Consider the following 21,368-nt stretch of genomic DNA (forward strand, 5'->3'; position numbering starts at 1 on the left):
TTTTTTGTATCGGAATTCGAGTTATATGAATTATCTGTGAAATAATTTCCAGTATATTCGACTCTGAAAATCAATCGCGATGACATCTCAATTTTAGAATATATATTCAATTTTGTTGCAAAACTATTATCGCATTTTTTGCCTGTAATGCCGTAGTTTATCGCGTGTTTAATTGAATTCATGGCGCGCGAACGTGAAAATGATTGTAAGTTTTCGCGATGACCCTATAATTACCTTGCTTATTCCCAAACCAATGTTATCCACAGTCTATACTTTACACATTCATTATCTTCGATCGGCGTTGCGATATTGTAATAAATGACAAATTCCACTTTGCGTACGGCCACGAATAATTAGACTCATTTAAATTTCAATACTCCTGTTAATCGAAACTGCGGATTCTCAATTTTTGTTGCGACCAAAACAATTAGCTGCCTCGACCGAGAAACGAGAAAAAAAATATTCTACGAACGTATAAACATATTTCACAGATATGTATTAATATAAATATTATTTTAATATTGTATAATATATTCATACATTTTTCAAAACGATATCTTTTCTTACAAGAGTTGAATACATCATATAATATGAAAATTAAAAGCTAGAGGCTAGAACGGAAAGACTGAAAGACCATCTGGGTTTTTATACGATCGGTCAATCTTTTTTTTTTTTATTACAGTGCAAAAACTGAGGGGTCTGGGGCGCACGAAGGCGAGAAGAAATGAGGTGGACGTGACACAATGACATGATGAAGAGCCTGGTGGGGATCATGTGGATAGTGTTGGTGCTCATATCAGGTACGTATAATCAATCTAGAAATTACATGTCTTTGATCTATATAAATCCATCGTCTAAAAATTTCATATCTTTCCGACATTAATTGCGCCGAAAAAAATCTTCACATCTGTCACGTAACATAATCATAAATATACTCATCTCCTTTTTAAATCATGAATTACATGATGTAGATATTTTAATTAAATTTAATGAACTCCAAATTAGCTAATTTCAATTTTTTAAAAATTGAAAAATTTAATTTTCTGATCTGTTTTTCGTCTTTATTACAAGACATTATTTGTTAAAATATGGAGAATGTGTTCTTTTAATTATACCATATTTGTTTAAAAGAATGTTTAACAATATGAATATAGCGAATGGATATGGAATAGTATAATTCGTCAATCAATTTAGATGGTCTGTTTTATTTTTCTTTTTATTTTCTGGCAAACAAAAGCATTTCTTATCAAATATTTGTCTCTCCATTTCGCGGGAGAAATACACACGCCGAGCTAGGCGCATACATATAGACACGGGCGAATATTACTCTCGCGTGCATGCGCAAATAATGACAGGGACACGTGAATGAAGACATGAAATCCGTTAGTCGAGGCTCGTAAAGCGTTTTCCGTTGTCCTGAGGGTATATTTGCGAGCTCGAATCGTCGCTATAATCCACGAACGCACGCGTCGTTACATGCGTCCGCATATGTTATCAACTTATGTCTGCGGAGATGCGTAACGCACACTATCGTGCGAGCATGGACCGTGCATAGGCGAGCACCTCGTGTTCGTGTTTACGATCGCATTTTGGAATATTTTTCTTCCCCGCACTTATGCGAAATTGCACCGTGCTGTAAAGTGCATTTGCCAAACGGCCGTAACATGTTAGTTTTTATCGCGGAAAATGCGCGCAAGTACAATTTGACCGCGGCAATAAATTATGCGATTAACGAAAAAAAATTGCGAGGAAACTACTGTTTCAGGAATTAGCGTTCGCATTTCATGGTATCGTCATACGTGTAATATTAATTAACTTATTGCTTAAATAAATTATACACGGACAGAATTTTCTCTTAGAATTTTTTCTCTGAAAAACATTGTGGGATAACATAGTATTGGAAGAATTTTGTACGAGTTTCTCTGATTAAACCGAAAAAAACCTTTGAGTAAAATTCTGTTTGAGGAATTAGCGTACGCATTCATGGTGTCGTTATACGCGTAATATTAATTAACTTATTGCTTAAATAAATTATACAGGGAGAGAATTTTTTCTTGAATTTACTCTGAAAATTATCGTGGGACAACAATATGGTATATTGGAAGAATTTTGTAAGAGTTTCTCTGATTAATATTTATCAATAAAAATATCAATACATAATAAAATTAATCAAACATATTTTATATTTTATTGTGGTAAAAATATTAATTCTCTTAGAACTCTCTTAGAAAACTTTTTTATTATTGTAGACAAGTTTGTTCATTCATACTTGATTATTGAAACATTCTCAAATTCTTCTGAAATTAAAATATTTAAAACAAAACTAATAAAACATGTATCAGTAAAATAAAACATATATGTATCATTAAAATATATTTAATTGAAAGTGTATCAAATAAAATCAGAAATGTTCTCCATCGTTATTAAATATTTTTCGCAAAATTTCAATAAACTAGAATAATTACAAAAAGAATATTACGATATAAAGCGATCTATTGAAATGTCTTTTTTAATGAAACATTATAGAAATGTTCAATATACGTACAATTTTCAACGTATCGCTAATATTAGCATTTGGAAATTGTTTCTCTTTTTTCGAGAATTGTATGTATTTGATTTGTATTAAAAACGGGAATAAACTCGAAATATCTTCGGAGAATTCTCGGGACATCACTATCGATATTCTTACGGGCGACTTCAACTTTTCGTCTCACGGGGTTAGAAGTTTTCCAGCTTGTCTCGAATCCAGTTTCTCGACTACCGTCCGACGTACGACGAGCCCGAAACAGCCCCCGGCGCTGCCTGGCTTGGTTTCAAAATTAAAATCACTCTGGCGACGTTGTATCGTGCACGCGTTACGAGGTAGAGCTCGTAAAAAGGCGATAAAATGACACGCGAGCGTAATAAATAATATAATGGCGAACCGAATCTATCGGCGACTTCATCATAATGACGAAATATCGATGCACATCCGCACGTCTTATCGAATAAACAAATGTTTATCTCGCTTCTATATCGATTTCTCGCGTTGAAGAGTGAAACTTTCTTAGCTGCGTTGGCGTTGGAGGGACGATGTAAATAAATGATAATTCGTTGTATAGTTTATGTATCGAAATAAATCAATATAAGGTAGCAGAAAAACATGGAGAAACTGGAACTATTTTTGCAAGATATATACATTTTTATTTCGTTTAATCTTAGCAGCGCGCAGCATGTTTCCGATATAATCGTTGAATACAGATAGAAGATTGACATCCATGTTGAATTTTACAATGTTCAGTTTATTTTTGGCCTTCTGAATTTCTCTCTATTTTTTCAAGCAAAGAAAACGAAGGGAAACGATGAGCAAGAAGATAGGCAATTAAACGTTAAAACGAAAGTAAAATACTCTTTTTAAATCGCACTTTTGTGTGCGTTCTAAGATTAATGCGAGCAATTTGTGCGAAAATCCAGAAGCTTAATATTTTATCTTGAAATTGCAAATGAATGGAGAATAATTCGAATGATAGCGCGTTATATCCAGTTCGTAGCTCTTGGCTTAGTGTGTTGGTGTTTATAATGACGGCAATACTTTATGTACTGCCGTACGGCAAAGGGTTAAATATGCGCAAAGCGGAATCCACACGGCACTCTCACATGAGCGCGGATAATGGGAAAACTACGAAGCGGAATTACCGAGCTGTCCTGTTACGTGGATAAACCATCCACGGCTGTCTCTCTTCCTTTGATATCTGCCCTCGGGTATAAAATATTTCCCGCTTCTCCTCTCCTCGCGTCCCTTCGGAGCCGTATTTTCGCTTCGTTTATTTATTCGGCAACCAACTGTCCGACGCGATATTAGCCCTAAACTTCGCACCAAAACCAATTGAAAAAGGAAACTTTGAGATAACAATTATAAAAATATAATATATCTTTTTTTTTTAGAAATATATGTATATTTCAGAAAATCATTACTTGAACTTCAAAATTAATTGTGTGTTTCAGATAAAAATGAATTATATTTTTTTACCACAATTTGATATTTTTTAAATATAACTTTGGTATTATATTTGAGATCAGAGTTTTTTTTTGCTATTGTGAGTTATTTTAGTGTACATTTTTTTTCTAGATCATTAAGTTTAGAATATCGACATGTTTTGTTAAATGTGGGATTTGGACATATTTTTTTTCTGTATTTTCAGGATGCTCAGGAAATCCAGACGCGAAGCGATTATACGACGACCTCTTGTCGAATTACAACAAGCTGGTTCGTCCAGTGATCAACGTCACAGACGCCCTCACCGTTAAAATAAAGCTCAAGCTTTCGCAGCTCATCGATGTGGTAAGCAATGATCTTCTTTGTTTTTTGTATAAAAATACAAAAAAAAAGAACAGGAAATTACAGAGATTTTGAGAGAGAATTTCAAATATAGATATTTATGTACTTGCATATTAATATATAAAATATATTTCAAAATATTTTATTACTATTGTTATTTGAAGACAAAAGGAATTTTTAGTTGCATTTTCATACTTTATCATAATTAATGTTATTACATTATAGTACGACAGATGTCGTTGATGCGTATATACATTGCATATCTCGCGTAATATATTTTTTAATTATACGCATGAGATTACATCGGCTTGTAATATATTTTCAGAGCAGCAGTGACGTATTTTCACAAAATTATTCTCTTACAGAATTTGAAGAATCAAATCATGACGACGAACCTCTGGGTCGAACAGGTAATATATCTTGCAATCATATACATATATATTTATCATAAGAGAATTACGAGAACTAAAAATATCGAGGATTACAAAATATTGTTAAATACATTAAAAAAATATATTAAACAAAATTTATATTCTGAAAAAATAGCAATTAATTACCGAAAAAATATCGATGCACTTGTTTTCGATATATTATCAATTTTTCATAAAAATTATTATCTTAAAAGCAATCGCGTAAATAACTCGCGAAATAAATGGAATAATTTTTGATCGTACGACGATAAGTTCGAAGTCCGTTGAAAATTCCACCGATGGCTGGTGACCATTCTTCGTCCAGGTGGAAAATAAATATCCGCAACCGGCCTCTGTCGATGACACGTTTTAACGCGCGCGGATTTTCGTATGCGTATGGACGCAGAAACGAAGATCGGACAGGAGCTTCCGTCCGAAAAGCCAGAAAATAACTCCGGTGAACCGTGCAACCCACTTTCAAATGCTGGATTACGTAAGATAGATAGATTCGCCATGTGTGCGCGACCGTTTTTCCAGGGATATATATCGAGCGAAATAGATTCGTGTAATAAATACGCGACTCACGACTCGAGAATCGGGTCATTAAAGGATAGATATGTATGTATGTGCCTTGTAACACGATTGCAAGTCGTCACCTCATAAATTCCAAGATCTTGTTATGGACTCAAAGAAGAACTAAACAGAAATATTTTACAGAAATATCTGTTATATGTATATATATATATATTTTTTAAAAATTGTAATTCAAAGAAAAATTGCACGGAATTTTAACATATATTTTAATTTTGTTTATATGTGCTTACATAATTTTTCTAGTACATTTGTACTAGTTTTTCTCTTGTCGGGTGCTTGTCAGAGATATCGAGACTTTTTAATTATTATATACTACAGTTGAAAAAACAATCAAAAAAATAAAATAGGATGAATAACGAGATTGGTAATAGAAATAAAGTTCGAATAAATTGAAATTCATGCTGAAATTGAAACGTACCAATTTTATTACAAATTTCGATTTATCCGGACTTTATTTCGAGTCCTCGATGACTCGTGCTCGTCGCGATCGAGCTTTTGTTCGATAATCGCGAAAAGAAATAAATTTATAAATTAAAAAGACAAAAATAACAGTGTTAATAAAAAAATAATGATACTTATAGATGCGCAGTTTAATTATAAATCGATGAAACGGATGGGATAATCTTTTGATCCGAATTCAAATGAAACTTTACAAGCTGTGAGGGGAGTTCTCACGATCCCCCGTATCTAGGCGACTTCTGTCAGTTCATTATAGGGGTGTCGTCTAACAAAACCTCATTGGTGCGAAAGGACACCAAATATTAGTGTTAAGCGGTAAACCTAAACACATCGTTGATGTTCATGCATACATTTTCGAGATTAGAACAAGTTACTCCACGTACTAGCTATCAGGCGAAGAGAAAGTTCAGAGTATCCGCTACAATCCGTCACGCATTAATGTTATCGCGAAGTTTGCTCACGAAAATGTTAATTTCGCCGCGATTTATCGACGGGATTAACCGCTTCGTGCTGGCGCAACGCGGCCGAAAATGTCCGCATTGCGAATAACGTGTCCGCACAAAAAAAAAAAAAAAAAAATAGCTACCACAGCTAAATTTTAGCTATGATAGCTAATATTTTTTAGCTATAGAATTCTCCGTTAAACTATAGCTAAAAAATTATTAATTACCACACAAAGAGAATTTTCTCTTAGAATTTACCCTGAAAATCATGATATTTATGGGACAAAAATTAATCGAACATATTTTATATCTTATTGTGGTAGGTATTAACATTTTTTATTGTGATAAAAATATTAATCAGAGAAACTTATAAAATTTATCCAATATTGTCCCACGATTACTATGATTTTTAGGATAAATTCTAAGAGAAAATTCTCTCCGTGCATAACTAAAATGTAAGCATGATAACTAACAAAAATGTTAGATTGTAATATAGAGAAAACCAAAATTGAGCTACGGTGGCTAATATATTTTTTTCCGTCCGTTGATTTCCGGAGACCGACTTTTGAAACGTGACTTTATAATAATATTTCCATATCTCTCTCACCGTGGCTCGTTATAACATTATTGATCCGCGTAAAATAAGTTTAACGAGACAAGTATCTGTCATAACTCGCGTTACGTAATAATAATAATATCGCGATTATAATTGTCGAAGGAGCGTTTACCCCGCCCGAAGAATCCGAGATCGATACAAAATACGGTTGCAAACATCGCGAGAGAAGCAACTCCGATGGTCCATTCTACGGTTAAATTTAATCCCCGACTTTACGGCAAGTCGGAGCTGCAAATATCGAGGATCACGAAAATTCCGCCGTATGTGTGTACCACATTTCGCGATGAATATTTAATTAGTTACTTCGCGGAGTGGAGCAGCACTCGCTGTTTAACTAAGCGTGTTACCCTCGGCTCAAACGTACGACCAAATTTCGCGTACATGCCATATCCGGCTCTATGCAACGGCATAAGTAATATTCTATCCGGCAAATATACACATTGTAAGCGGAGATGCTTCGGCTTCGGGCTAGTATTCAGCAAGCACGCATAATGCTGTATGTCTACTGTATAAGGACGAGTAATTTCTAACGAGAAATTTTAATATCGCTATTATTCTACAAATATCCGGTTATAAATGGAAAGATGCCAGTATAAAGTAATCGAGGCTTCGCGAGGTGTAAGGAATAAATTTGAGACATTTTTTCTCAATAATAAATGTCGATGACAATTATCGAAAGGAGAGACAGACAGCTTTAGAACTGTTGTTAACACAATAATCATCTTTTTAAATCTACCTTGAAAAAATAGTTGTTCAACTAAACTTAATAAAATTGTTCAACTAAAAGCTGAATAGTTTTTGTTAGTTGAACACAAAAATAAAATTTAAATTAAATTAACATTAAAACTAACAAAATGTTTATTTGATTTAACTACTTAATGTACATATGTTCAATTGACAAAGTAGTAATTTAGTCGAATAATTGCGTCAAATTGACAATTTTTTAATGTACAAATATTAACTATAAAATATTGTATTTAAAAATTTTTTTAAATTAATTAATTAAATATTAATTAATATTAAATATTAATTTTAATAAATTAAACATTATTAATTGATATAAGGCTTTCTTAATAAAATTATAATATGAAGAAAAAGGGTTAATTAAGAGCCGGGCATGGTTATTAATGCGCGAAAATATGGAAACTTAATATTTCAAAGTTTTTTTATTACAATATTTTAGTACAATATATATAAATAAAAAAACTTTGAAATATTAAGTTTTCATATTTTTGCGTATTAATAATCATGCCTGGCTCTTAATTAGCCCGTTTTTTCTTCACATTAAAAATTATTACTTCAACGTGATTTATTTCGAAACATAATTACGCGAAGATATAAAATGTTACAATTTTAAAGAGTGATGATTTTTGTTTTATTGAGTAAGAATTAGCTTTGGATTCGCGTCCAAAAATCCGTCAGGAAAATTTGACCCATATATATCTTACGACATTTTTTCCAAAAGTTGGGATATTGGCGATGAAAATTTTTGCTCCTCTGTGTTTATTCAACGAAATTTCGATTAAACGAGTTTTTAATAATTTATATAAAATTGACTAGATCAACGATGCAGAAATTTTTTTAATAAAGCGCGCGCGATACAATTTTTAATCGAGCAGGAGGGCTGAAAGAAGTTTGGTGCACCGTATGTAAATCTCCGCGTTTCAGCCTTAACTCTCAATGAGGAAAGTTGCAAAATATTGCCTCGATGTCACGGTCTAGTGTTCGTAAAGTAATTTCAGCCTGATTTTCCCGATACCATGGATCCTTTGTCGCTTTCCATTTAAATACATGAAGTAGGATGCGATAGTTAAATCTGTTGAATAAATCACGGCGAGTTTAAAAGAAAAGCATTTGCACATTTACGCGCGCAATGAAGAATCGCGAAAGGTGTAAAATAGTTTTCCCATTATTTATTCAACGTAACACAAAATCAATATTTTGCACTCTTATAAATAAGGAGAATTAAACCCCAGTGGCTTTATATCCATATAATAATATAATTCTCGATAATCATACATGGTCTACTTTTACACAGTAAAATTATTTTATTACACAATAAAAATATTCCGCCAAGCACAAAACAGAGCATTGTATTGCGATATAAAAGAAAAGTTTTCCGATTACTGCGCAACGTGAAGTAAAAAACGATGCGATGCAGTGCCAATTCGAGTTAAGAGTCGACATAAGAAAGAGTGTAACAATAATAACGTAATAAATAACATGAGAAAATAATGACAGAAGGATAACACGTGGCAACCCTCTGTTCGCAGTCATGGTACGATTACAAGTTGAAGTGGGATCCGAAAGAGTACGGTGGGGTCGAGATGCTGCACGTGCCGTCAGATCATATATGGAGGCCGGATATAGTTTTATACAACAAGTAAGATCTCATTTTAATCTCCAATATTTTCTATTCGTTTTTTCAAGACTGGGAATTCAGAGAAAGAATCATGTGTTACGTTCGACAGCGCCGACGGTAATTTCGAGGTGACGCTGGCGACGAAGGCAACTCTTAACTACACGGGTAGAGTCGAGTGGAAACCGCCGGCGATTTATAAGTCTTCCTGCGAGATTGACGTCGAATATTTTCCTTTCGACGAGCAGACGTGCGTAATGAAATTCGGCTCGTGGACTTACGACGGCTTCCAGGTGAGAGTTAATATTTTTCGCGGATGTTTCGAAAGAAAAAACATTTCTTTCACCACCCAACAGTTGATCATTTTATCGTCGACGTCCTTAGGAAGTTCTCTCTGACGTGAAGAAAATTACTTTTAATTTTTTGCATATTTTTCCGACATTAAATAATTAGACGATTTCTTCCTCGGAGATATTTTAATTGATCCAATTAATTTCGGGGACTCAAAGACCTCATTTTGTTGATGCAACGGAAGGCTCTCGCGGAAGTCTCGTTAAGGTGATCATAAATATTCTGAAAACGACGATTGTGACTTTTGTAGCGCATTACGACGAGAAGAATATTAGCGTCGTCGGTTATAGACTCGCATAGCGGAAGATCGTGTTGCTTGTTATCTTTTTTTTTATTGAGCAAATGTCGCTTCTTAGAGACTCACGTGCGACTTCACAATCGTGAGTATAAATGGCGACCGTCGCGGAGTATAAACGAGACGTCGTGATAAGAACCGATAAGGGGTCGTCAGACGAATTGTCTGACCTAAATATTAAATGTTATTTAAATTGCATCATGTCGCCTTACATATTATGAATATTTTACGTGTGCTTGCGGTTGCTGATGTATATTAGCTTTAAATATAATTCTCGTCGTGAGAGAAACAGGGTTTGCAATAAGTATATCGATTAATTGGATATTAAGCAACGCGATATCAACAATGCGTTGTAAATTTTAGTAATTTACTGTTAAGGTCGATCTTAGACACATCGATGAGGTACGAGGCAGCAATGTCGTCGATATCGGCGTCGATCTGTCGGAGTTTTATACTTCCGTTGAATGGGACATACTGGAAGTTCCTGCTGTAAGGTACGTATATGGCTTTAATACATTTTTTTTATTAATTTCCTAGTTTATTTGTATCTCTTGCTCCCGAATATATAGATATATGGACGCAGCATTATAAATAATAGTAGAGAGAACTTTGACTTTTACATGCCGTGTTTCAAGCTATTACCTTTTAATTAAGAATTTTAATAATAACTTCATTAATAATCAACATTAATATTAATAACACCTTGACTCTTTGGTCCTGGATCGAAGAAGGTTGTGAGAAATGTATGACATGTGCGATTAATGTATAATATCGATCGTTTAAAGCGAAACGCGCAAATATGCAAATTACAGAAACGAAAAGTTTTACACGTGTTGCGACGAGCCTTACCTCGACATCACTTTCAACATCACCATGAGACGGAAGACTCTGTTCTACACCGTTAATCTCATTATACCGTGCATGGGGATATCATTCCTCACGGTGTTGGTGTTTTATCTGCCAAGCGACAGTGGAGAGAAGGTAATTAATTCATAGCCAAACGCAAATTCTTCTTAAACCCTTTCTTTTTCAATTTTATTTTATTACGATGTATTTCACACAATTTTTTCCTTTCTTCATATTGAAGAATTTCTGTCGAAAAGTTTCTTCATCTTGTCGCTTCAGATACTTTTGAAATGACAGAAGAATCAGAGCATTTATTTTAGAAATAAGAACAATAAAAATCTGGAGACGCAAATATTTGATATTCACATTAAATAAAAAAAACTTAATATAACGTAATCGTTCTCTCTTCATCAGCATTTCATCTCTAAATATTTCTAAATATTTCGACTTAATTGCATAATTGATTGACTCGACAATTTTATCGAATTAGATCGGAATAAAACTTATATGTCATCGTAGTTTAATCTGCGTTGTATTTTTAGAAGGCTCGATATATTTTTTAGAAAAAAAATGTTCTGTTGCATATCAAAGTGCACGCATTTTATTCGATTACGTCGGAGAATAGAACGATATATAGTTTCCGCATTACAGTTTAATTCACGATCGACCTTTTCGTCTCTCCCGTGGCATTTCTCTTTACACGCCCTCGGAGACTGCTTCATCTTGTCGCGCCACAGATTTCCTGAAATGCCACGAGAACCAAATAATTTATTCTTTGTAATTATTCTATGCAAAGAGAGCTCTCGCGGTTGAAAATGAATTTTGCAAACGCAACAATTTGACTTGATTATATCGGAATATGAAATAGTGCATCATTACAGTTTAATCTACGATCTGCGACCTTTTTATCGCCTGTGTTGTGTGTTTTAAGTTCCCTGTAAGACACGCTCGACCTCGAGCATCAATATATCCTTGCTTTAACGGTTTATATAATTCAGACATATTGCTCCACTTTGTCGTCGTCGAGCGGAAGGTATAGAGAGATCCTCTTTCGCGGCAGGAGGAGCTTGAATAAGCAGGGGAAAAGGGAGAAAAGGTTATCGGGTTGCCGGTCGTTTAACAATCGGCGAATACGCAATGGGAATACAAGGAAGATAGAGAGTAAAGCGGCTTTAAACTGTGTCTCGTATGTTTGGCGCGCAGGATCAATGCGAAAGGACGGAGAGATAATACTCTCTCTATAATCGGCCTCATTCCCTTCCAAGGTGTAGTCCACATCTCTCTCGGTTTTGCCATTAAATCCTCCTGTTGTAAAATAATGTCAAACATTGGACAAATAATTAAACAATTGTATATACAAGCGTTCTGAATGTTATTATACAGGCTGTCCTATAGGAAATTGTTGAAATTAATCAACTGTCATTTTTTAATGCAGTTATTGAGAAAACAAAAATTGTGTTGGAAATAAGAAGAAAGTCTGCAGTTTCTAATGAATATAAATAAAATGTTTGTATACCAGTTTATTTTATTGATAAAAAGTAGCTGCATGGATTAAGAATGATGACAGCTGATTAGTTTCAGCAATTTCCTATGGGACACCCTATATATATTACATAATTTATTCTTGATATCTGTAACATTTTTAATATTCAGAAAATATAGTTTTATAATAGAGAACGGATGTCTAACGAAATTTCCAGCGTTTTCTGCAGATAACGTGATTACATCATGATATGCCGAGAAAATAGGTTGTTCTCTCTCTCTTGTAGGTCAGCCTGTCCATCTCGATTCTATTGTCGCTGACTGTGTTCTTCCTCTTGCTGGCCGAAATCATCCCGCCCACGTCGCTCGTGGTACCGCTCCTCGGTAAATTCGTCCTCTTCACTATGATCCTCGACACTTTCAGGTATGTGATATATGTGGTATCCGCGCGATTGTATTGTAGGAGACGATTGTAATAAGAAAGCATATACGTCAAACGCTACATCAGTTAAGTTAACTCAGTTATTTTAACATTAAATAAGATGTACGTAGGAGAATTTAATGCTCTTTTCTGCTGACGTATTATTTACGATTTTATTGTTCTAGCTGCCTTGTAAAAAAAACTTGTACTAATTAAATTTAAAATAAGTATGATTATATATATATATATATATGAAGAGAGAGCAGCGAGAGAAAAAAGGAGAGTTTTCCGACATTTTTGCGTTGTTTTTTGCAGTATATGCGTAACAGTGGTGGTCCTCAACGTTCACTTCCGTTCACCGCAGACCCACGTAATGGCGCCGTGGGTCCGACGAGTGTTCATCCACGTTCTACCAAGGTTGTTGGTAATGCGCAGGTATAATACGCCAACGCAGAGAACCGATTACGATTCCAGGCAAGATATATTCTTCCGACATTTGTGGCCCGGTCATTGGAATCGCGCCAAAACGAGCATTAAAGCACTTCATTAGCGTTTCCCTGTGCACGTGACATTAGTGTCACGTCATACCTGCAAGCATTTAGCACCATCGGTGCATCGCGTTGCATTGTATATGCCAATCTCTAATCGCATTTCCTCGCTCTCTGTTGTCATACAAATAAAATTTCCTGATTTCTGGCGATCCTCTCATATCGATTTTGCTAAATGAAACGAGTGTCATTCGTGTCGTCTTATTATAGATTGACAAAATTAATATCATTGCGTTATATATTTAAATGCCACGTATAAATTAAAAGAACATATATTTTATTAATATTATTAAATTGAAAATAATGTAAAAAATCAGGTAACGAAATTGAATTTTGACATGTTCCAATCACAACCTTTCTTCAGGAATTTTATTTCATGTATGACATATTTTTGATATGTTATCTCGCGTGAATTAAGCACTATCACATGGCTGCTGTCTGTATTATTATCGTATATTCATATAAAATCATTACAATTGTTTCTTATCATTTAACAATGATATATCGCGAAACATTTGCAGCTTTGTCAAATTAGAAATTAAGAGCATGTATAGCTACAAATGTCGTGAGCTTAATTTTACGAAGCAATGACTCATTCAACAGCTGTAAGCTCTGAGCTTGAAACTGTTATAATTAAGGCATGTCGACTTCAGAATTATGAATACAGAAAATCAATTTGCACACATGCGTTCGAAATAATTTATTAATCTAATTATTAATCAAGAGCTTAAAAAATACATAAAATGCATAATGCATACACATTCACTGACAGATTGTATCAAATCTCGAATGTAATTACTCTCATAGTTTGGGAGTCGGATCTGATAAGACGGAAATGAATTTCTGTGTCAGGTAAACGATATTGTTTTTCCACTTCAGGCCGCAGTACCAGATAGACAAGCGTAGCCTGGGCGGGCATCATGGGCATCGCGTGATGGTCAGAACATGCAATGGTCTCGAATTGCGAGATCCATCACTGTTCGTCGAATCCTCGGCCTCGGAGTTGGTCGAGTCCTCTGTGCTTTTTCCTAGTGTCGATTCACGGGACGAGCTACATCCTAGGTGCGTTTTTCCCCGACAATATTCTCGGAATTAATGATGCAAAATAATATACATACGTTTTACATATGGATAACGCAAAATAAAATACAATATTTATTTGAATATTATAAATTCGCGCTTTAAATATGATATATCTCTATTTCATCCTTCAAATAATATAAGAGATAAAAATATATAGTAATTTCCTCCCATTCTACTTCTCGTAAGAATACATCTTTTTTAAATTAGATTTAAATCAGTGTTACGCGACACCGAGTAGACTTTTCAAGAAATAGGTCATACAAGTATATGTGCGTCAACGATATAAAATTCTTCATGATAAGATGGTTTTACGAATTCAGTGAAGTCAAAAATATTCCAACGAACGAATGCCGTCTGTTCAGAGGTGCTAAAATAACTATTCGAAAAATTCGGAAAAAAAATTTCGAAACTATGGAACTGAAATGAAAAATATTCATATTTTGATATATAAAAAATTTCTTATAAACAATTATTTATTAACTCGTTTTTGCACGACACTGTTCATCAATTCTTTCAAGATTGTATATACATATACGTAATATAAATATGATAGCTCTTTATATGATTAATTTTTATTTTAAATTGGACGAAGTGATTCATCATTTTGTTATGGTAATTTAATTATTATCTCTTTAGGGAATTGGAGGCAGTAAATTTAGGAAGCACATGCCGTATCCACGGTTCTCCAGCGGCAACGGCCGCACAGCCGCCGCCCCAGCTCCCAACAGAGGAGAGCGTTGACGCTCTCTGCAACACGCTTCACCATTGGCATCACTGCCCAGAATTGTACAAGGCCATAGAAGGCATCCGCTTCATCGCCGATCATACAAAGAGAGAAGAGGATTCTACTAGAGTAATTATATTACTTCACATTTTAAAGCTCCTGGATCTTTACCGTGGTCATGTTAGATTATGACGCAAGATATCAGAAGCAAGAAAACATACGTCGAATAAACTCTGGATATTATTCGATATTTTGTTATAAGAAATATATTTCAAATATCTTTTACATTTTATATTTTTATGACATGTATCATCTAAAAAATTATATGACATACATTAAATATTGTTTCAATAATTTGTCGCTTCGCAATTAGCTTAAGAAAACACATTTACACTTAACATATTTTAATTGTCATCGATGGTCTTAGGTCAAGGAGGATTGGAAATACGTCGCAATGGTGCTCGACAGACTATTCCTCTGGATCTTTACGCTAGCCGTAATCGTCGGCACGGCTGGGATTATATTACAGGCGCCGACCTTGTACGACGATCGCATTCCCATCGATGTACGACTCTCCGAGATCGCCTCCACCACTGCCAAGCCACACATCGTCACGAGCCCCCTCTGAGGGATAATTACTAATTACGTTAATGCCGCGCGCGTAAAGCCATATGCGAACACATACATAACAATCTATTACGACAAATACGACTAACGAAACGTATTAACGTCCGAAAGAGACTGAAGCCTCGCCAAGTCTTTGACCTTTGCGTGAATGTATATCGTTGTGTCGCTGCCGAACAGAGAATTCTTATTATTAAGGCACAATATGTGTTCTATACTCCTCTTTCTCTCTCTCTCTTCCTCTCTCTCTTTCTCTACTTCGCTATAAAATTTGAATATACATTAATTAAAAAATATACGTTCTTTTCTGTATAGTTAAGTGAATTAAAAGAATCAGAATATTTTCTCAAATTAGGTTTGTGATCTTCGAAATTAGAGGTATTGATTTTAGCGATATCGTTTCCGTTCATTACTTTGGCATTTTTTTCAATTAATATTTAATAGTAATACTATTTATGAACGAGATACACTTGCGCCGATATATTAAATAATTATAGGGACCTATGTGTAGGGGATAGCGATCTGCCAGTATATCCGTGCGTTGATTTTGTCGTCTTAGTAAGAATTCTCGAGCTACAGCGCAGAATACACTTTTTGCGCAATCGCATAGAAGGTAAAGAAGGTAAAGAAAGGAGTATCACGACAACAAATATGTCTCAACTATTTGCACGCTGATCGCGTTTGATTCCGTGTAGCACGTGGACGTAAGAAGTTCATAATGTATAGATAATACGTATAATCCGATGTACACAAGATATACCTTCTTATTTCTCGAATTAAATAGGAAGGAAATTCAAATTGCGCATAAATTGATAAAGTTAAGTATGCGGTTTTCTGCACAGCTTAATCAAATGCATTTTTTAAAATATAAGTTGAAATATAAACTTTTTTATTTTACAAATTCACAATATGTTTACGTAAATTATTGCCGCCCAAGTTAATCACGAATTGTTTACTGAATAGAATCTTTACTTATTACGTATGCAATAAGATAACAAAATTCGAGCAACAAGAAGAATTTATCTTAACATCATCGGATTCAGATGCGGCCTGTGTTTCGCGACTAGGGAATTATAATGAAGTTTAATAAAAGAAATGAATATATATAGTAGGTAAAGGGAGGATAAACACGTATATACTGTAGAAGTAATTCAGAAAGATCTTAACAGTACATATTTCGTGCCAGTTGCATTTTTCTAACTCTTTCGATAGACACAAACATTTATTACACACGATTACTTCATTTTGTCAGTACATTAAAGAATTCTTTGAGAATGCAAAAAATGCGAGCAATAAGAAAATATTCCGAATACATTGCCAGATTTTGTTTCATATAAAAGATACGTTTATGGTGTTTATACATATAACGAAAAGAAAAGAAATATCGATGGATGAAGGATGCAAGTGGCACGAAGTTGTACGAAGCCTGTTGCAGACTCAGGAACACACAGAAAATAAAAAAGGAATATTACATTTCCCAACACACTACATCGAGCCTGTAACAATGGGGCCATATTTTCACAAAGAACGAAAGTGCGTGTTCTCTCGTATTAAAAAAGTAAAAATAAAAAATGAAATTCTAAATATATCTGCATCGATTACACGAAGCAGAGAACAGGTTGGGCCTAAAAGAAGAGAAGTTTAGAGGACTCAACTTTTATTGCTCATAATGTATATGTTTGTAATAAGAGTAACTTTCGTAATTATATTTGTTCCAGCACCACATATACCGGCCGGATACGGTCGGCAATTTATTAAACGGATTTGACGGAATACGTAATAATATACATACGATAGCGAGAATTGTTTGATAGCGTTTCCATGATTTATCGTCTTCCTACAGTAGCATTAAATTCCAATTCGTTTTTATCAACGACGGCGGTACGCCGCTAATTCTTGCCAAAAAGAGAAAAAGAAAACAGTAAGTACTGCGATCGATAATTTATTAGCGAAACACATGTAATCGGATCATGAGACATCAGTAGTCCGCCGTGTTTGATACTTTGTACGTTTCGATATAATTTAGTACGAAAAAAAGACTTTAGATTGTATATCGGCGCGATTAAATAAATTAATTATAGAATTATAGACAGATGATTTACGTGATGGATGTAATTTGTAAGTTTTATTAACCCTGCAATGTGATGTATCATTTTGGAATCGAAATATAATAATTTTGTCGATAAATAACATAAACGTATATAATTTTCTTCAATCATATACAAAGGTTTCTTCCAAGTTTGTTATTTTTAAAATTGTTACTGTTACATTGCAAAATTGTGTTGAGGATAAAAAGAGCAAGTAAATTTAATCAGAAAGTGCCATTATTATTTTAGCGATTATTTTTTATTTGAATGAAAAAAATACAATGGTAAACTATTTAAGAGACTCTTCATTGCTAAAATAAATTTAAAAAAAAATATACGCACATATTTTAACTTAAATACTTTTTATTTTATTTAACAAACAGTGCATAAAATATGGATGCATGAGAACAATAAAAATGATTATATTATCGAAATAAGTGCAGTAATATTTAATACAAGTTGCATTTCTGACTGCAGCATACATTCATAAACATAAATAATCTATATATGTACAGAAACGTGATATAAAATAATATAAGATATTTTGCTTCTAAGAGATCGATATTAAACTTATCTATTAAATTATCGTTGTCTTTATTTTACAATTTAAAAATGACACTATGTGATAATTTAAATAGATTGTTCTTTTCCTAGAATAAAAAAAAGTAGTACCGAGTAATATTCTGCTTTTAAGGCAATGATAGGCACAACATTTTGTCCACCAAGCTCAAAACTCTTATATCAATTAAGTACATTTCTAGCATTATCATTGAAACTGTTACATTAGTTTTGTTGTTCAAATGCATGTAATGCAATCTGTTTACATTACATATTTACTGCCATAAACAGATATATCTTGAATTATCATAGATATCAAATTCACTGTATGTAGAACTTTATAATGTGATCAAAATCAACTTGTTATTACAAATTAGAGATGTCTCATTTGGTCTACATATAATCATTGATAAATATGTAAACTACATAACAATTCCAATTTCATATTAACAACATGTAGCATATTATATCTTACATGTACATAATTATTTTCATAATTTTGCCACTTCGAGAATTTACGTATAATCGTATTCCATAAAAAGAAAGTATATTTATGTCATGGACAAGAATTCGACAACATATATCGTACGTTACATCTATATGTGACTAGCAGTGCTTTGAGTTGCAAGTAAGGCAATTAACGATATATTAACAATATTTTAAAGTACTTCTTAAAAATGCCTTTAACTCTATTATATTATTGAGTTACATTTTAATTTGTTGTTGAGACATCTTACTAAATTATAAACGTGTAAAGTGATTTAATTTTCTACATAAATCTACGAAATGTGTATATCTACGAAATTTTCGAATAAAACTTAATTTTTTGTATAAAAACTACAATATACAGTCTTGTGTGTTACTCTTGAATTTTTTTATTGCTACGAAGAGAAGATGTAATTTACTTGCTTTGTGTTACTAATTTACAATTACATAAAGTGTAATTGCACAAAGATGTCTCCTCAATAGAAAGTATAGTAATTGTTTGAAAATAACATATAAAATAATTTATGTATAATTCTAAAAAATTGATAAAACTTGATATTTTAGACATCACAATATATATATATTCACTATCCTTTCATCGTGCAATTAAATTCATCTGAGAAAAGCTCGTAAATGTAAGTCGTTGTAAATATAAGTTCTGCAAATGCTATTTTTCAAAATTGCATAAATTTGCTAATCCTGCGCTAGCTCGTCGTTTAACGTATATGTTTCACATTCTGCTTTTTTAAGATCTTCTGTCAATTCATCTACATTATTTTTAGCTTGACGCATCCTTTTAATTTTTTTTTTAATTGCCATTGCGCCTGTTTATATAATAGCATATTATTTAAATTATAATTCAATTCAGATTTGATTTCAAATTAAACTAACGAGCATACTTACAAACTAGGGTTTGCCATAATTCAATTTTCTTCGCTTTATTATTATTAAATTTTCTCAAAGACTCTTTATGCCTTTTATGAATGCCTGCTAATTCAATTGCTTCTTGTGTTGGTGGTGGAAATAGGCAAATTTCAAGCCAATGTGTAGCTTTTGCATGTCCAATAAGTCTTAACCATACCTAATCACATATTTAAATTACATATATGTAATTGTCAATATTTAAATTTATAAATCAAGTATTAATCTTTATCTAACGTATAGATACTTGAGATGATATATAAGATAGTCTCACCGAATCTAGGCATTCTGCTATAAACCAAAGCCACAGACCAAGATCTATCCTTGTATATTTAACTTCTTCTGACCAAAGCATATATGTAGGCACATAATACAAGTATAAATATATCCTGTAAATAGACATATAATTAGCTTTACTGTTATATAATAAATTGATATTATAGAAGCATTACATATAACATATACTAACCAAATTAGGCAATGGAATAAAAATAACAGCTTACAAATTGATCTTCCAATAGTTTGAAAAAATAATTTGGAAATACACAACAGGATCCTACAAGCATCAACTATCCCAATGTCAATAGTTTTATATATTAGGAAAGTACTTGTAACTGTACACCACCTATAATTGTGAAATAAACAAATAAATAAATAAATATGTGTGTATATATATATATATATATATGTATGTATGTATACAAACATATATAATATTAATAATACAATAAAAGCAATGGTGTCAATTTTCAATATGATTAATATTAAATTAGAAGTCAAAGTAAGTTTTTAGACTTATTGAAAATCTTCAGAATTAGTAAACACAAGAAGATAAAATGAAAAAAATAGGAATATAAAGAAATAAATAATCGAAAAATATCATGTCTCAAAAGAATAGTGACTGATTATAACTGAGTGCTTTACTTTTGCAGATATGGATTCAAGATTACAGATGCAAAGAGTAAGTTTGCACAGCCCTTCATCCAAGCTCCCCAACACAATATATCAATTCCTGCTTGATGAAGGTAAAAGCTCTTGTGTAACGCAAGCCCTAATTCCTGATATGTTATTCCCAGCTTGTGCGGAGCAAAGTTTAAGATTTGCGTAGCTGATGATTGCATGTAACATACACTACCAAAACAGAATCCAAAATTCCACGTTGCCTTGATTATCCTATTTCGTTGTATCAGTGGAAAGTGCATACGCCTGAAAAGGGACTATAAAGAAAAATAAATATCAAATATGTAAGTACATATATTAATAAGAAATATAAAAATACGCTAAACAACATATAAAAAACTCACATTAAGACATTTGACATACAGCAAATACAGTATCGCCCAGAATAGAACAAGATATCCTACGAGCACATCGGTCTCTCGTATTTTTGTGTCGTTTGAGTAACGTGAACCGATAGCTTGCTTGTTCCATAAATTCGGTAAGAAAGGCAGAAAATTCGTTGGATCGAACAGAGAATATAGGCCAACGGCCCAATTACTCGCCGCTTGTTCATACATATTTTACATACTTTCTTTTATTGTCTGACAGTGCGACAATAATATAACTATATTATTAAATATGTGTAATGAGATTTTAGGTATATAATTAGTATAAGAAGTACTTAAATTTATGTTTTACTTCTCTCGTTATTATTCATTTCGCTTACATATTTATATATAAATATATATATGCATGCATTTGCATGACCTAGTATAACCATAACCATGTGAACTGTGATCAGCT

The 21,368-nt window shown here is 33.1% G+C and overlaps 3 protein-coding genes across 4 annotated transcripts in view; 2 read left to right on the forward strand and 1 right to left on the reverse strand.

Annotated features, from left to right (window-relative positions):
- LOC146722532 (uncharacterized) overlaps positions 1-748 on the forward strand; it is a 59,385-nt gene extending 58,637 nt beyond the window's left edge. The window contains exon 6 of the mRNA XM_085484622.1: positions 683-748. Within this exon, the coding sequence (XP_085340748.1) occupies positions 683-728 (46 nt within the window). The 3' untranslated portion in view covers positions 729-748. The remainder of the gene's footprint in view (positions 1-682) is intronic.
- On the forward strand, positions 741-17,763 carry nAChRa3 (nicotinic acetylcholine receptor alpha3 subunit). The gene is made up of 12 exons (XM_029302413.2): positions 741-800; positions 4,182-4,321; positions 4,684-4,728; positions 9,114-9,223; positions 9,312-9,492; positions 10,224-10,339; positions 10,658-10,826; positions 12,461-12,597; positions 12,910-13,068; positions 14,022-14,204; positions 14,862-15,078; positions 15,377-17,763. The coding sequence occupies exons 1-12, from the start codon at positions 749-751 to the stop codon at positions 15,575-15,577; spliced, it is 1,710 nt and encodes a 569-aa protein (XP_029158246.1). The 5' UTR covers positions 741-748; the 3' UTR covers positions 15,578-17,763.
- Positions 17,764-18,005: 242 nt separating this feature from the next.
- LOC114930590 (uncharacterized) lies at positions 18,006-21,366 on the reverse strand. 2 transcript variants are annotated; one of them, XM_085484621.1, is made up of 7 exons: positions 21,264-21,366; positions 20,930-21,189; positions 20,550-20,842; positions 20,095-20,250; positions 19,900-20,014; positions 19,608-19,785; positions 18,006-19,528 (listed from the first exon to the last, which is right to left on the reverse strand). In XM_085484621.1, exons 2-7 carry the CDS (start codon positions 21,140-21,142, stop codon positions 19,398-19,400), a joined length of 1,086 nt encoding a protein of 361 aa, XP_085340747.1. In that variant the 5' UTR covers positions 21,143-21,189; positions 21,264-21,366; the 3' UTR covers positions 18,006-19,397. The 2 variants fall into 2 exon arrangements, with proteins under 2 accessions (XP_085340747.1, XP_085340746.1); XM_085484620.1 differs by having other exon boundaries at positions 21,292-21,365.
- Positions 21,367-21,368: the final 2 nt, after the last annotated feature.

The sequence above is a fragment of the Nylanderia fulva genome, unplaced genomic scaffold, assembly GCF_048542155.1.
Source record: "Nylanderia fulva isolate GAGA-0341 unplaced genomic scaffold, ASM4854215v1 Scaffold30, whole genome shotgun sequence".
Lineage (NCBI taxonomy): Eukaryota > Metazoa > Arthropoda > Insecta > Hymenoptera > Formicidae > Nylanderia > Nylanderia fulva.